General features: G+C 40.1%; 2 protein-coding genes across 2 annotated transcripts; both read left to right on the forward strand.

Moving 5' to 3' along the window:
- The first annotated feature begins 472 nt into the window (after window positions 1–472).
- fkbp2 (FKBP prolyl isomerase 2) lies at window positions 473–2,222 on the forward strand. Its single transcript, XM_034583397.1, has 2 exons — window positions 473–1,084; window positions 1,785–2,222. Exon 1 carries the CDS (start codon window positions 630–632, stop codon window positions 1,044–1,046), a length of 417 nt encoding a protein of 138 aa, XP_034439288.1. The 5' UTR covers window positions 473–629; the 3' UTR covers window positions 1,047–1,084; window positions 1,785–2,222.
- A 906-nt stretch (window positions 2,223–3,128) lies between these two features.
- ncbp2 (nuclear cap binding protein subunit 2) lies at window positions 3,129–7,036 on the forward strand. Its single transcript, XM_034583396.1, has 5 exons — window positions 3,129–3,302; window positions 4,496–4,582; window positions 4,833–4,927; window positions 5,072–5,210; window positions 6,461–7,036. Exons 1-5 carry the CDS (start codon window positions 3,228–3,230, stop codon window positions 6,557–6,559), a joined length of 495 nt encoding a protein of 164 aa, XP_034439287.1. The 5' UTR covers window positions 3,129–3,227; the 3' UTR covers window positions 6,560–7,036.
- The last annotated feature ends 10,454 nt before the right edge of the window (window positions 7,037–17,490 follow it).

Raw genomic sequence — 17,490 nt, forward strand, 5'->3', positions numbered from 1 at the left:
TTATATACATACATTTACAATTTGACGAACAATATTTGATCAGAGGAACTGTTTCTTTATTTGGTCACTTAATATTTATTGTTCCTTAGTTTATCTTCCTCTCTTTTTGCTATAAATAACAATGCAAATTTGTTTATATTTGATTTGGGGTATGTAGGTATAATGAGATATATATATATATATATATATATAAATAATTATTAACTAATGACTTATGGAGAAGGGCTGAGATTAAATAGGTTTGTACTTCTCGCTCCTTTTTGAAAATGTATATTAAATCCTTAACTGTTTTTTTAGATGAATGAATGATGATTTATTAACTGATTTAAGCAATAACGATAAATAAAGATAAATATTGATGGTTTTGTTTTGTTTTCTGGTGGGAACAGATCTGTATCGAGTTTAAAACCAGGTTCCTATCAAACGTTTTTCCGGACGCTTTTATCCGGTAACCCGTGCGCCACCTCACATCCGCTTCCGGCCTCAGATCCCCCTCTCACTTCCTCCCCTGCAGGTTTTCTTCTCTCGCTGAGCATCGAGCTTTATTCTCTAAACCCAAAACCGGAGACTCGAGCTTTCGAGTTGAATCTGACCCGGAGACTCGAGGGGAAGAAACCGGGGCTGCAGCCATGCGGGTGTTGGTCCTGTTCGCGGTGACGCTGCTGTCTCTGTGCCCGGCGGCGGTGAGCGGAGGCGAGAAGAAGAAGCTGCAGATCGGCATCAAGAAGCGGGTCGACAACTGCCCCATCAAGTCCCGCAAGGGCGACGTGCTCAACATGCACTACACCGGGAAGCTGGAGGACGGCACCGAGTTCGACAGCAGCATCCCCCGCGACAGACCCTTCACCTTCACCCTGGGCACCGGGCAGGTGATCAAGGGCTGGGACCAGGGGCTGCTCGGCATGTGCGAGGGCGAGAAGAGGAAGCTCGTCATCCCCTCGGAGCTCGGCTACGGAGACCGGGGGGCACCGCCGAAGATCCCCGGCGGAGCGACGCTCATCTTCGAGGTGGAGCTGCTCAGCATCGAGAGGAGATCCGACCTGTGATGAAGAGGAGGAGGAAGAGGAGGGGAAGATTTCAACACGTACGTTACCATAAGTGGTAGAGAGTAACTGAGTACTTTTACTCAAGTACACTTGCGTTACCACACGTTGTAGGAATGTAACGTAGAGAAGATGCAGTATCCACCAACTTTAGAGATTCCCTCAGCTTTCACACACTTAAAGGTTCAGTGTGTAGAATTTAGTGACATCTAGTGGTGAAGTTGAATGTTGCAGTTTGAGCTACTGTAAAAAAAACATGGTGGCCTCCTCTGGAGAGGACCTGCTCCAGATGTGAATGTAAAGTATTTAAATATAATTCGAGGTGTAAAGAAAACAACACTTTGTACAATTTATATGAAACACACAAGTGAAAACATCACTTGGATTATTTTATATTCAATTTCGATTCCCTTTCACCTTAATCTTAAACACTGAACCTTTTAACACAAATCTCGTCGTAGCCAAACATTAAATGAAATATCTTTGGTTACAAGAACACTTCAATCATTTACCTTTTCCTTGACAGGTTCATTATTATTATTATTATTATTATTAGTTTTCATGTTAAAATACCAAACATTTCATGGCTCAGGTTTTTTTTTTATTTAATTTTGATGTTGAGCAGATGGTGACAGGATGTGAAGTAGCATTTATCAAATTAACATTAGTATTAATCTAAAAATGTATTCAGATGAGATTCTCTGTTTGTGCTGTTGAATAAATGCTCTTGTTTTCTTCCAGGTTCCAGGAGGTGCTGCAACATAACGTGGAGATCATCCGACCTCTGATGAAGACGACGCGGCAAATCTGGAAGAAGAGTCGACACCATCGTCCTCTTTTCAGTAGCTTTACTAATGATGCTCTGATTTTTTTTGGAACGAAGTTATTAAATGGTAGAAGAACTGACTGTTCTTGGAAAACATAAGTGGAATTGTCAGGTAGTAGCTCAGCCAAGTGTTTGTCCAGAGGCGAATGTTAACGCCATGACGTGCTGTTTCGTCCCTTTTTTAGTTTTTAATTCTCTGTGATTTATGAATGGATTCATTCACATCCAAGTGTTATTTTCTACAACATTTACTAGGTGGTTGATTTAGATCAGGCCAGAGAAAAATCGGTGTCAAAAGTTTTTGTTCTCAATATTTGAATTCTAATAATAAAATGTGGACCTAACGGGAACCTCTCCTGTGTGAAGTGTGTCTTTGGTTTGTTTTTAACAAGAAAACAGGTTTTTATGTTTCCTTTTAATCACATTTATATTACGTGTATAATATATTTATGGGTATTTTTGGATCACAGCCCTATGGATGTGAAGTGTAGTTTATAAAGCATAAACATGAACAGTTTACAAGTCATCTGTGAAGTCTGACTGATGCACTGAATCATTATATATATATATACTGTGTATGTATATAGAATAAATAGTCATAGTCAGAATAAAGTCAATCAGATGCAGCATTTCAAAATAAAATACTAATAGTGCCTTACATTTGCACAATAAATAGAAAGGTAGATTTCCCGTCAGGTTCAAGATGTGCCTGAAAGATGTGTCCCCCGAAGTTCTTACATAAAGCAGGGGCATGAATTTTGTATAATTTTTTTATTGTTGTAGGGTGTAACATCCCATAACCATGCACAAGAAAGACCCTGCAAATATAATATTTAGCAATACTAACCTGCGTGTAAAGTTCTGTGACTCAAAAGTCAAGTGACTTTGGGCAACTTTAATATGTTTGACCTAAAGAGATGGTCGGCTTGGCTCTATTCTGCAAAGTCAAAGGTTGTTTAATGTCACATGTTCACATGGACACTTCACTTTATTCCAACATGGAGGCCAAAGAAATAGACATTAACAAATCTGCCACTTTATAAACAACTAATATTACACACTTGATGAGATTAGAAGTACTTTGATGGGGTGGTAGTCATGATGCATGTGAGGTTTTAATATCAAAGTTGTTTGAAGCATGTTTTTATATTTTACATGTGTGTTGTGTAGTATTTTAGACTAAATGTACTTTGAGTCAAAGTGGTAAACACAGGGGGCGCCATTGTCTTCTTATCAAATATTTTCCTGTCGGACGTCTGTAGAGGACGGACACATAAACCGGAAGTGTTTCCTCGTCCACATCCCGCTCTGCTAACAGCGGAATTAGCCGCAGATCGTGAAACAACGACGACTTCATCATGTCCGCGAAACTCAACGCGTTGAACAGCGACTCGTACATCGACGTCAGTCAGTACAGGGACCAGCACTTCAAGGTAAACGACCGAGTGACGCGTTTAGCGGCGCGACACGTGAGCTAACAGCTAGCACCCCGTTAGCAAACACGGGTCAAACGCGTGAGCTCGTCGCACATTGACTCGACTTCATGAAACCGTGTGGGACAAGTTTCATGTTGTCTCGTGTCCCGGGTTGGAGACATTTAACCGAGACGTTTACTAACGTGGACTGAAGTGATAAGAGTTTCATCCAGAGCATCGGTGTTTGTCCAAATCTGTCCCCTACTCTTGACTCCTATTGTCGGTGGAGGATCCCTCGTTTCCGCTCCTTACTATTTGCAACCCATGATATTTAAATACATTTTTTCATGTTCATTTAAATATGAAGAACTTTCCATACTTAGGTTTCACTCGTTGATTACAATGGGAAAAGTTCAGAAGTCGTAGTTTACTGATGATGAGGAAACGAAGCCCTGAAACTGGAAACACTGCAGGACCAGTAACAAAGAGATATCTGTCATTGTAACTCTATTAATTACTCCAATTATCAATTAATCATCAATAATAGTTCCTGATACTTAGTTTGTTTTATTGATCTACCATTCAAATACATTACTGATAGTTTCACCTCCAGTCTGCGATGTATGTTTAGAAAGCACTATGTATTTCATTTTAATTGTGTGGTTGTTTTTCAAAATGCTTGTATTCCTTTAAAATGTAATGAACTTAACATGAACTTCTCCTCAAATGTGGGATTATTGTTCATTTCCCCTAAAACATTTCCAGTTTTTGACCAGATTAAAACGAGAGGAAATATCCGCCTCTATTTTTCCTGTTTTCAACATAATAGAATCAGATATCTATTAATAGCTTCGGTAGCAACGGAGATAAGCCACCAATGGTTTTCATCTTGGGCTTGTGTCCTTTTCTGACAATATATATATATATATATATATATATATATAATATTTGTCTTAGCATAATAACTCCTAGAAGAACTAACTGTAGGTTTACACCATCGTTGACTTGACCGATACTTTGTGTGTAATAATCAAACGCTAATTTGATTTCTGAATTACTAACTTTTTTATGTGTGGGGATGTTTGGGGAACAAATCAAGTAAATTGTGAACAAACATCAGCTCTGATTGGCTACACAGTCACTTTACTCCCCACACATGTTTATATATATATATATATATATATATATATATTTTTTTTTTTTTTTTTCAGGGTAATCGCTATGACCAGGAGAAGCTGCTGAAGCAGAGCAACACTTTGTATGTGGGGAACCTGTCCTTCTACACCACGGAGGAGCAGGTACGACCATTTGTACTGAGTTCAGTTAAATCCTGACACTGGCTTCTTCTTCCTGTGGGTTGTTTGCTAGTTTGTCACATTTTGTATGGATTTTGTCCCAGATGTCTGTGAATCTAACTGTGATTTAATTTATTATTCAGTATTTCAAAACAGATGGTTTAAATTGTATCTCTCCAAAGCATCGTATGTTTTTAAAACCAAATTTGATAATTGTTTAAAGTATTTAAAGGATCATTTTCCAATGTTGCAGGTGCACGAGTTGTTTTCTAAAAGTGGAGACGTGAAGCGCATCATCATCGGTCTGGACAAAGTCAAGAAGACGGCCTGCGGATTCTGTTTTGTAGAGTATCCTTTCAAATGAAATGCCCCAAATAATAAATGGCGTAGTTCGAAAATAGAAGTCTTTGCATTCACCGACACAGAAATCACACACACACATGCATCTCCATCAAACGCCTGTGACAGACCTTGACCCTCCGGCTGCACCAGATACTACATACGCACAGACGCAGAACACGCCATGCGCTTCATTAACGGCACGCGACTCGACGACCGCATCATCAGGACGGACTGGGACGCCGGCTTCAAAGAGGGACGACAGCACGGCCGCGGCAAATCTGGAGGACAGGTGAGGATTCCAGACACTTGACTGAACATGTGAATATCACAGTGTGGATGCTGACGTGTTGGTATATTGAGAAATGAACATGTAAAGCACTGATTCCTTTTTTATTTTTCAAATTTAATTCAAACAGCCTGTATATCTGCATCCTCTGTCCAAAAAACGTGTGTGCTTTTAGAAATTCACATCCTTTTAACTGTAGTTTATATTAAAAACAACACAGGGCAGTTCACGTTGTATAGAATAAAATATAGACTCATTCCCAGCATCGGATTCTCCTCCATACTGGGAACAGCTGATTGGAGTTGTAGGTTCCCCTCTCTTACTCTGAGCTGCCCATGTTGAAAAAGTTTGGACTTTTCCGCTGTGCAGCAGTTTGAGAAAACAATAATAAAAAACACGGAATAATATGACATTTAAAAAATGACACATACTGAAATTGCATTGAAAAAAAAACCTCATGACATTTTAATACACCAGTATGATATTTAGAAAGTGGTATAAGTTCCAAAATGAATTATGCATGATTAACCGTGGCCTTTGAAGAGATAACATTACTGTTGTATGGCATTTGAAAAATTAATGTGTTTATTATGCTGTTAACAAATACAACATATAAAATCACGTCCAGTTTGCGTGTAGTTGTATTCAACAAGATTTCTGCCAGAGTCTTAATAAGAAAACGCAAATATTTTGCAGAGGCTAAACTCGTTTTTAGTAGAAAAGGTTTGCTTCTAACAAAACCCCCAGGATATTATATTATCATAAAACCTGTTATTAATCACTGTAAATATAAAGAAACAACAATTACAGCCAAATATACAGAACTTGAAATAAAAATACAATAAAATGCACATTTTCTCACATAAGAAATTCACAAAATATAGATGAAAAAAATATTCAACTTAACAACCTAGTGAAAATAATCAATTATCTAAAAACTTTATTTTTATTGATATCTTCCCTCAAAAATCTGTGAATAATTATCACTTTTGGAGTCACAGAAGTCAAACTGATTTATTTAAGAGTCAAAAATCCAATTTAAATCCAAATTAAAAAGAATTTAAATAATCACGTGGGAAGGTTAACATAGAGTCACATGTTTCTGGTTGAATCACGAACCATCCGATGCATCACACGTGGAAAATGAGGCATTTGATTTCTCTTGTAAAGGTTTTTAGTTTATGGATCATTCAGTTTTTTATCTGTGTTATTTCTTCATATACCTGTGTGTTCTGGTTGTGTTGCTCCTGTAGGTGAGGGATGAGTACAGGCAGGACTATGACCCAGCCAGAGGCGGCTATGGTAAACTGGCTGCGCAGCATCCGGCCGCAGAGCAGCGCAACACGTTTTAGACTGAACCCCCCCCCCCCACACAGCGCTCCATCGTCAGCGCTGGACCGGATTCTTCCTCCTAACGATGCCAACACAGATTGTTTGTCCCGGTGTTGCCGTGAGACGCTCGACAGCAGCTCTGCATGAACCACTGGCCTCTGGAAATCAGCCGCTGTTATTTATTTCTCCTGCAGACTTGTTTTCTCTCTTCTAATTGGCTCTCATACGTGTTATCGGTCTGCATCGGCCCCAAAGTTAAACTGTGTGATATTTAGTGATGTTTCCGTCGTCCTGCAAACAGAAACACTTTGAATGTCCCCACAACGCGGACGACTCTGACAGGAAGCAGCGAGTGGGACTAAATGAATCAAATGCACAAAATGATCTTCATGTCGTGAAGTCATAGTAGTTGGCTGAAGTACTGATTTCTATGAATGAAACTTTCTGTACCAAACTTTGCGTTTACTTTTTTTAAATAAATATTTTTTTTCATTTGAGTGAAATTTCTTTCCTGATCTGAGGTCAGATATAGTTGTTAGTGTAAAAAAAATAGTGCTTATAGGAACTTTAATGATTGAAGTGCATCATCATGCGATAAACCTGAGACTTTAAACATAGTTTAGTAACTTTAACACACATTACTTGCAAGGGCTTGGCTGAGATTTGAACCTGGGACCTCACAGAGCATCTATACTATAGCAAGTGACCAATGAGAGTCAGTATATATGGGCGTCCTTTGTTTTGTAAGGGGAGGGACCCTAGCCCTTTATGGTGAGTCTGACTGTTAGTATGTCAAGCTTTAAGTAAGTCTACTGTAGAATTTCTGAGAAAATCAAAGGCAAAGTTGGCTACTTTTTCATTATAGCACTTCACACCCACTCATATTGAAGCAGCAGTTCTGTCTCCAAACAAACAGCTGATCTCAGACCGTGAACATGAGGTGAGTCCAACAAGTTTCTTCGTGGTGGAAGTTGATTCAACATTAAATAAAAGTTTCTTGTCACAACTAACATGTTGAAAAAGAGCCACTGAATCACGGAGGGTCTTAGGTTGAAGTAACATGTAATAGATAGTGTGAGTGTGTTAAACTCAGTGAGGAGTGAACAAACATGGTTGGAGACAAGGAAACATGTATTTGACATAAAGCTCAATTACACTGTGATGCATCAACGTCTCTGGATTTAGACCTTAAAGATGTTGTTTTCCCAACAATAATCGACTGTTACACTTTATTCCTAATCAAAGCAGGTTTTTTAAAATGACCACAAGATGGCAGGAGAGGAGATGGAGTTCCTTAGAGCAATCGGGGGAAAGGCAGATGTGGTCGTAAAGTTGATGTGAGAGAAAAGCACCTACTTCCATTTTAATATTAAGACCTTTATCAACAACCATCTCCAAGGACCAATCATCAATCATCTGTCAATATGAATGTTGATTAGCTTAAACAACTTGTTTCTTGAGAAAAACAAACAATCCAATTACAAAATTGTGAAATGCTGATTTTAAATGATCGGATATTAACATTTCCTGTCACAATAATCAATACCCCGCCAGCCACTGGTTTACTACACAGTAACACCACAGAGCAGAGTTGTGTTGACACAAAGAGTAAATAAAAAAGAACTAATGAAAAGTCCTTATCAAGCAAAACTAAAAGTATCTCTAAGTTGTTCAAAATAAAGTTGAAAGTTTAGCTACATACAGAAGATAAAAGGGTGATAGAATTACCTCAAAGTTGTGAATAAAAAAGTAATAAATTTGCCAAAAGCATCTGAATAGTTTTAATATAAAAAATAATGTGGAAATACTTTAATAAACTTCACAGATAAACTGTTAAATAGTTTATAAGTTGTTAGCTGAAGGTTCTGGATAATAGTTGAAATCATTTGTTCAACATTTTGCAGAAAACAGTTGAAACAATTGTCTGAATGTGGATAAACTGCAATAAAAGGATTAAAAGATAAGTGATAAACATTTTAATTGGAAAGCTTAAACCAACGAATGGTAAATGGTTGAGTTTCTGCCACATCAAGTTGAAAACTCATTAAAACTGCTATAAAATTAACATTTATCCGTATAGAAATATTGTGAAAATGTTTTATTTAGTATTATTAACATCCTCTGTCAAAATCAGTGGAAACGAACACATTTGACAGACTGGGTCAATAAAGGAATATATATGAGGCGTTGCATTTACAGACTGAGCCGGACACCACCACTGTCTCATCCCAGTTTGTTATAAGATGCTGTGTCGATTCCATCTAGTCCTAAATATCACAAAGAATCAGTTTATGATCCGTAAGCGCTCTGCATCCTGGGGATTGATCCGTTTGTGTGCAGCAGAAGAAGAGAAGCTCTGCGATGCCCTGAATGTGTCCCACCCGATAAGGTCCCTGGAGATTTACAACATTAGCCCTTATCACAGTCGGGTTCAAACGGGGTCAAGAGAGAATCAGACGGCACCGGGGACCAGAGCCGGAATTAATGAGACATTATGCTAATGAGGGGGCTGTTTGGAAATACCTTCGCTAAAGGAACTCATTGGCCGGTTTATAGATGATGGAGGCAGATAATGATCCACCGCTACAATGAAGAATAACAAGCGCTCAACACCAGCGGGAACCGGGGGAGATACGCCCCAACTCGGTCATTAGTTCACGATAAGAGCTGCGTCATGGATCAGCAGAGGAACACACCAGCATGTCAAGTTGCTCAATCTGCTCTCTCTCGTATCTACACTCAGGCAATTTGGTTTGATTTCATTCGAATCTTAATGCTGACAAAAGTATTTTAGAGAGTAACACGGAACTTGACCGCAGGGTGTCTACGAGTCTGGGGTTTTTCAGACCTTTTTAATACCACTTGAAATTAAACTTAAGACCAAACTTCCAAGTGAAATACACACAAAAGTGAAAATATACCTGTTCAACATAACCACATTTATGTCCGTTAGAATCCTTATTGTCCCAAGTTTGATCGTCTTTCTGAATCCTCTCTCTTTATCCTCCGTAAGTACTCGTCATCTTAAGACATTATTGATAAACTAGCTTTTCTCCATGTTCAGTAATTAGCCAGCAAACTGACTAGAGAGGTATTATATTAATACTGACACTTAGCTGGAAACAGGCAACAAACAAGTAATTCTTCTTCTAGTGTCTTGCAGAGTAGAGAATCTTTTTTTTCCCGGTGACCTTTGTGAATGATTTGCCTACAAAATAAAGACCCATCCAATCTGAATTGAAGTAAGTGTGATACTTTTTTAAAGCCTTTTATTTGGTCAAATTGAATTTAAGACATTTTCCGGCCTGTGGCTGCGCAGAGCGACTGAACTCAACCCCAACACGTTGGTGAAGAGCTGGACGGCTGCCTGTGAGCCAGGCCCTTATCAGCCAATGCCCGACCTCAGCAATGTGCTCGTGGCTGAGGGGCTGGGATCACTTCTCTGCAGCCAGGTTCTTCAAATCCTGTGGAAAGTCTTCACAAGCGTGCAGATGTAGCATCATATGCACATTTGTGATCAAGTCAAACATCACCAATGGGTGTAATGTTCAGACAATGTAATTTATATCAACGTTTTTGGGACTGTGCAGAGGTTTGTAAGGAGAGTGGAAGCAGGCTTGTTTTAATTAATTCATTACTCATTCATTAAAGCTTATTAAACAACCTGGATTAAATGAAAGTTTCTACACTTCTACGTTTAATGTCGTTTAAACAATAAAGAAAGAAAACTTAGTCCATGATACATTTACTCCGAGGGTCACTCCAAGGCAAATCCTTCCATCACCATTTTGCAGTGTCGGGAGAAACATTAACCTCCTACATATTTTATTTGCTGCAGGAGAATATCAGCTGCAGGCATTTCAAACGGTCCAGTGAGTAAACATGTCGATTTCCGGTTATTGAGGGGGATCTCATTACAGCGGAGTAATTCCCTCCTCCATGGCCCGTTTGGAAACACATCTCCACGCTGACGAGCTGCAGCGCGCCCATAAAGCAGCGGAATTAGCAAATGTTAGCTTGACATTTTGTGGCCATAGGGGAAGCATTTGTGGGAAATAGGGTGTTTTATCTCGCTTTTTAAATTCAGCCTAAAATGTGAGTATTGAGAGTGAGTAGTGGGGGGGGTGATGAGGCTAAAGGAGGAAGCACAGAAAAAGGGATTTGACAGGTAGGAGCTCAGTGTCGAGGCTGTAAAAGCCCTTTTTGCGTCCACACTGATCCTGTTGTACAGTGTTTCATCGCCTGTGGTTTCCTCTGTCGTCTGATACGAACGGATGATGCAGGAAACTCAAAGAACACAAGTTTCATGTTATTAGACAGATACTCAGATATTTCAACCGACACCCAAGAGTCCACTAGTTGCACTGAATTCCACACACTCTTCTAAATATGCCTCATTATATTCATCACGAATTATTTGCTCAGAAATCAATGAAAATGTTGAAAAACAATCTGGCGATGTTTAGGAAAGTTTAAAAACTAAAAATTCTTGAATCCGCCCACTGATTCGGAGCTGCACCAAAATTCAAACAAACACAGACTCCTTGGTGGAGGTAATAATGGACTTCAACATACTATAAAATCAATGCCAACAGAAAAAAGTTATGCTCTAATAAGTCTCTTTGTTTGATTGTGGAAACACGACACTATAACAGGAACATATTCTCATCAACCCTCCAGCAGGTGGTTGACTAATCGCCCTTTTCACCAGTGTCATGCTGGTGCCTAATCTAGAACAGATCACTTTCACCCAAAAAACAAATCTTCTTCACAAAATTGGTTCGACAAAAAGTTGACATCTGCCATTTTGAGAAAACATGAGCCAAAGCAGCAGAAACCTTCAAATGAAAGTTTTAATGATGCCATCATTTCTAGTTCTGTAGCAAATGGAATGGACATTGTGTTATAGAAATTGGTGCATTGCAGTCACACAAAAGGAGCTGTTTCTGAACGGGCTCTGCCACCGTCCGGGTGGAAAAGATGTTTAAACTCTACCAGACAATTGCTGTGTGGAGAAAATGGCCCAGATGGGACGGTGAGTAAGAGGAGAAGGAGCAGCCATGGAAAAATAAATACAGTTTACTAGGGTAATGTTGACCTGGGCGTATTTAATGCATTAGGAGCAAGTTGTTGGGTCATTATCAAAGGTTGAGTGGGAAATCAACATTATTTAAATTACTGATTGTCAAAGATGCACAACAATGAGCAATGCAATTAGTTTCATTTAACAGGTCTAGGTTCCACAAACTATTGAAACAGGCTACAGTTCAGCAGACCACACCTCTAAAGCTGCTTTCACACATGCACTGAACTCCGGAGATTCTCCTCTGTTTCTCCTGAGGAGGTATCCATGTGAACGCAGTGTGCGTCACACACGTAGAAGACACTGACAAAGCTGTCAGAAGAGTTTGTGTTGATAAAAGCTGACGACAAGTGTCTATGTGTTGTAAACAAAATCACGTGATCGCTGCAGCGGAGTGAATACGTCACTTCCTGTCTGCTGCACCTGGCTGCTCCACCCCTCACCTGAATAATGCAGAGGATTTCATGCTGTTTTGAAAGCGTCTGTGCAGGAAACCTCCAGCAGCTCACGTTTGAAAACGGCTTCATTGACTCTTTGTGCTGTTGCTGTCTGTCAAGTTTTCTGTTCTTCCACATGTGCAGTTTACGATGATAATTGTTGGATGTAGTGATTTCGGTCTTTTACCCATAGCAGGGACAAAAAGTCAGTTTGGATCCATTTTCAACTTGAGTCTGTTTCTATACATTTGAGGCAGTTTTTAACCTCTTGCATGAGGCCAGCAGAACACAGTCGAGGTTTATTAGCGCCGACACAAGAGGAAATCTGCACATTGTCTAATGTCTAAAAGACCCAAAGGAGGCAGATAAAACCTGCTTTGAGCTGCATGTTAAACTCAGGCGTGTGTTAAACATGAGTGTCTGCTCAGACAGAAGCTTTAACTCACCTCTCCTCATTCCCGTGGAGTTGTTCCAGCTCAGGGGTCTTGTCTGTCATAGTCACCGGTCTGATGATGCCTCTCGGTGGGAAGCGTTGGCCTTAATATCACGCTCCGCAACACTCTCAACGCCCCGCAGCTTCCCAGAGAGCTTCACCTCTTCCTCTGTGCTCAAACACTGCTGCAATACATATGTTCCTCTCGCGCTCTCACTAAAGATCGATGTCAGCTGAGTGAAACACCTACCGGAGTGGAATTTAATAACCGGTTCATACCCCTGAAGCTTTCAGTAACTACACGTCCAAGTTTATTTGCGGTGACGGACTCAAGGTTGAAGATTTCTGTCCCGGCGTTACTCCTCTGATAGTGATGCTCTGAGTGTAATCTGCAGGAACCACTGTCCCGCTTTAGCTCTTCTTGCCTGAACTACAAAGAACCTCTCAGCGATCACGTTGAGGCCAATTGAGCACAGCGGTAATTACAGGAGAATCTTTCAGTCTGTTTTAATTTGGCACAGTTCATTTCCCACCTCGGATTGATTCGCTTTCTTCCTCCCAGTGCTGAGGATTGTCTTGCATAGACAGTAGCTCACAGATATAAAAAAATTCAAACAGGTTTCATGACCCCACACTTTCTGTCTCTGTCCTCTGGGTAAACACCAGAAATCCATCTATTACCTGAACGGAGAGATCTCCTTGAGTAGAGAGATCTTTTCTTTTGGCAGAAATTGGATTTTTACAGTATATCTCAACTGGAATCCATAGAGAGGATGGTGTGGTAAATTAAAGTGGCTTAAATTTCTTTACAGCTCCTTTCTCTTTATAACTAAGGTCATTTCATCCAAACTATGAAAAATTCTCATTTATCAATCGTAACTTCCAGCCAGGTATTGAAGTTTACTTATCAAGTTTAGACATATACAACATAGACTTATTACTTAGTATTATTTTTAAAATCTCTACATTGCTTTGTGTTGTCACTTGTTGCTTTGGATACTCCACAAAATCACATTGAAATCTGATTTAATTGGGGATTTAAAAAACAAAAAGGAAGTATATTAAATGGATATTATTTACAGCTGCATTTTACAACAAACCTGAGTAAACTGCTCGTGCAATTTCACTAAAATGTTTAATAATTCAAAATGACATCATCTTGCATCAATCCACATGCCTGTAAAAGTAATAAACCAGATCATGACTCTTACAGGAGCAGGTTGGGAGGTTCAGAAATCAATAAAGGAAGCAGAGTTGCTGTCTCCCCAAAAAAAATGATGCCACATGATTCACTCTTTGTGTAACCTTGATTTGAAAAGCAGACGGGTAATTGCTTCTGACTTGGCGCGAGGATCGTCTGCTTATCGGTGACGGATCAGACATCGCATGGCATCAGCCTCAGTGGGCGAAGGGAGGAGGAGGAAACGGCAAGAAAACTGCAAGATTACATTTCAACAACAAACAGGAGAAGAGGCCTGGTGCATTCTTTGGTCAGATGAAATCAAATCAAATGAGTTTGGATCAAATGGGGTCCTGGTCGATGACAACATGGAGGTGGGGTGTGCTGATACGAGGCTGTGTGTGGGTAAAAGGTGCAGGGAGAGATGGATGGCACGATGAATGGAAATCTGCGCCCCCACATATTGTGACAATGTGGCTCTCGGGCTCGAGAAGCTTGTTGTGCAGGAGAGGAATTTGACAACGTTAGAATGATGCCAAACACACTGGAAAAATAAAAACCACACAAGAGTTTGTCAAAAAGGAAGAACTGACAACTATCACCTAGTCTCCTGAATCCATAAAAACACCTTTGGAGTATTTTACATTGGAAGGTAAACAAGTAAAACCCCTCCAGCAAAGATCCATCGGTGAAGAATAGCAGAACATCTTTCCAATGATTTGTGTAAGAAGGTATCATTGGTCCCCTATGGGGTTGGAATATGTCATCACAAATAGATAGAAATATAAAATTATTGAAAATACAACCAATGGAATCACAATAATGAAGGATGTACTGAGTTTTGCTGATGCAGAGATATGGATTACGTTGATTAGATAAAAACATTTCTATTAATTTCCAATTAATTGACTCTCATCTTCTTTGGCATTGGCTAAAACAAATACAATTATATAAAATGGACAGGATTTTAGATTGCTTTTCTTTAACATAATTAATTAGTCAGTTTATTACAAACCTCCCTTCCCTAACGTTGTAATTTCGACTGGCAACTCTACGGTTCTCATACAGACCTTGAATCGAGCTTTAACTTGAGTAGACAACAACAGGAATATTTTTTATAGTCTAGAAATAGTTCTATATAATTCTATTTTCAGATGTTTGACGTCGCCACATATTGTTTTACCCAAATTAAATTCAGGTTCTGGGCCTTTTCAGCGCTGGGAAGCGTTTGTGGTGCACAGGAGGCGACAAATTGAAAGTAAACACAGAGAAAATAAAGCTCACCACCAGAAAAACAGAACCTCTTCATCACCTCCGCCCAGAAACATGTTGTTTATTTTTTCCCAGTCTTCTGCTGGAGACGATTAGATAAGACAAGTAGCTGTTGGCGGGATGTGGCCCGTGCAGCTGTCGGTCGTCCGGATGGTGAACTCAGGTGAGCGGCTGATGTCCGGGCTGGGCTGCAGCTGACAAATGAGCAGAATCCTGCAGAGACGATGTCATGTGCAGGTTCAAGTCAAAACCTGTCAGCCTCCATCTGCTCGGGATGTGGGAACTATTTTTACCCTCACCGACATGTCTGTGTGGGCAGCTGTCTCTCTGTCAGTTAGTGTGGGTGTGTTTGTATATCCACCTTCATCTCCGACTGTCTTTCTCTGCTTGTTTACAATATGGTGTTCAACCTGAGGCCAAGTTTTCCATTAGTCTGAGCACCGATGGGTGAGCAAGCCTCATATTACAAATTGTACTTGTGGAATTTGTATTTGTTCTGGGAAAAATGCTTATTTATGTCACTGTCTTAACAAAAAAAGAAAAGTCCATTGACCAGAATGCCAAACTATTTATTTAAATAATGAAGTTTTAAATAAAAATGTTTCTAAAGAGAGTTAAGTGCCAATTAGCAAATATTAGCTGGCATTAGACAACCTCACAGACAGAAGAGCAAAATATTGCACATTGTTTTTTATCTGATTTTGGAGAAATGAATAACTTCTAATATGTCCAGTGTTTAATTTAGAAGTTAAGCTTACAAGAGCAAATCTGGGATCTCGTTATAAGGAGTAATAAAGTTGAAAGAAATTACATTAAAAAGTAAATTTGTCATATGAATTTTTTAGGTATATGGACAAAACCAAGTGCGATAAGGAGCCATACACAGTTCCACAGCAGTTGAAGTTTAACTTGCATTATGACATTATCGTTGCTTTTGTCAGATCTGTGGCCAAGCGAATGTGGACAAACCTCTTTTATGTGGAGGCCTGTGTGGTTAGTCCTAAATTCTTAGTATTTCTTTCTGCTTGGCTTTTTAATTAACCAGAGTTAAAGCAGGAAACTGAAACTGAAGCCCCATTCACTTCACATCAAAGTCGATCAAAGAGCTGCAGTGCTGCGTGTTATCTGGGATTTCCGACAAGCAGATGTTTTTGTGAGGCTTCTTCGTGAGTGTTTGTGATGATATTATTCAGACACGACGATGTCCGGCATGCAGAGTCGTGCCGACACGCTGCGAATCTCAACAATGCTCCTGTCACTCAGCTGCAGCAGGCTCGCTGCCCGATTCCAAACTGTGAGTTTCCCTTTAAAGTAATTCATCCAAAATGAATCATTCATAAATCAATAATAAATGCAGGAGAGGTGAAGTGCGGGAGCAGCCAGTGTCGTGCTGGCCGAGGAAAACTGGAATTTAGAAAAAGCGTTGTTTGTAAAGCGACCCGAGGATGAGCCGAAGGAAACATGAATACTGATATCACTTTTCAGACTGTTGTTTTCTCTTCCCTTGTCTGACCTTGCCGTGTAAATCTAGTCTCATAAGTAACACCTTGGGGCTGTGTTTGTTTTCATTACAAGGGTGACTGGGCTCCGACGTGAAGCTGCTCTCCAGCCGATACTGACAAAACCTTCACAGGCCGGAATATTTTACAAGTGGCCCAGTGCCAACGTACACTAAGATTACTGAACATCAGCAAAAACAATAATAATGATAATAATACGTGATTTCCCACAGGTTTGAAACTAAACTGGCAGATTCACCTCTCCGGTCAACTGGAGGAGGAATCTGATCTGGGAGCTCGGGCCCCGTGTTCAACTCAATGACTGAATATAAAGATGGACGACGCATCTCCACTGCCTCTCATTGTAAATGAAGCCTGAACATCTCGGATATAGGAGCTGCCACTTCACGACAGATGCAGTTGACCGATCACAAGTCAGTCTCAGTTGTCGATCAGGATGGTACACCCCTATTTTTACTGCCTCAAATAACTAATTAAAACCAAATGAATTGGGAAAACACCTGAAATGACATGCACTTTTTAATTTGGCCCATGTCTTGACGTTTTTACTTGTTGTGCGTGTTGCAGCCAGATTTTAAAACCGCTTTAGGATTTTAAAACGTCTGCAGTCTGAGCCTGGCTTGAGCCTCAGTGTTGGAATGGTCACCGGCTGTTTATCTTCTCCTTTCCACCCGGTGTCTGCCGGGATTGGCCTCCTGACTCCCTGTGACCCCCGAGCAGGAACATGAATGAATAATGCAAGTAAGGCTTGTTGAGGTTCTTCAGGGAGATCAGGGCGATGGAGACGGGAGTATTTCCTTTTGTTTTTAACCAAATGACCTGACAGAAGCCGAGAGAATCCAGTAGCAGATGTTGTGAATAAAAAGAAAGTTAGAAGACGAGTGCAGTGATAACTTGGCCGACTCCATTTGGTTTGCAGAATGAACGGGAGCATGTGGAAAACACGGCGACCGTAGGTTGGAGAGTGGAACAGCTGCAAAGCAAAAAAAGTATCCATTTTGTTTTGCGGCAAATTAAAGCATCATA

Source organism: Hippoglossus hippoglossus, chromosome 4 (genome assembly GCF_009819705.1).
Source record: "Hippoglossus hippoglossus isolate fHipHip1 chromosome 4, fHipHip1.pri, whole genome shotgun sequence".
Classification (NCBI taxonomy): domain Eukaryota; kingdom Metazoa; phylum Chordata; class Actinopteri; order Pleuronectiformes; family Pleuronectidae; genus Hippoglossus; species Hippoglossus hippoglossus.

Bases quoted from the DNA above. Each gene is read 5' to 3' on its own strand.
- fkbp2 (XM_034583397.1), top strand. From the start codon at position 630: ATGCGGGTGTTGGTCCTGTTCGCGGTGACGCTGCTGTCTCTGTGCCCG.
- ncbp2 (XM_034583396.1), top strand. From the start codon at position 3,228: ATGTCCGCGAAACTCAACGCGTTGAACAGCGACTCGTACATCGACGTC. The intron at 4,583-4,832 runs GTACGACCATTT...CCAATGTTGCAG, and splicing joins TCTACACCACGGAGGAGCAG to GTGCACGAGTTGTTTTCTAA. The intron at 5,211-6,460 runs GTGAGGATTCCA...TTGCTCCTGTAG, and splicing joins GCGGCAAATCTGGAGGACAG to GTGAGGGATGAGTACAGGCA.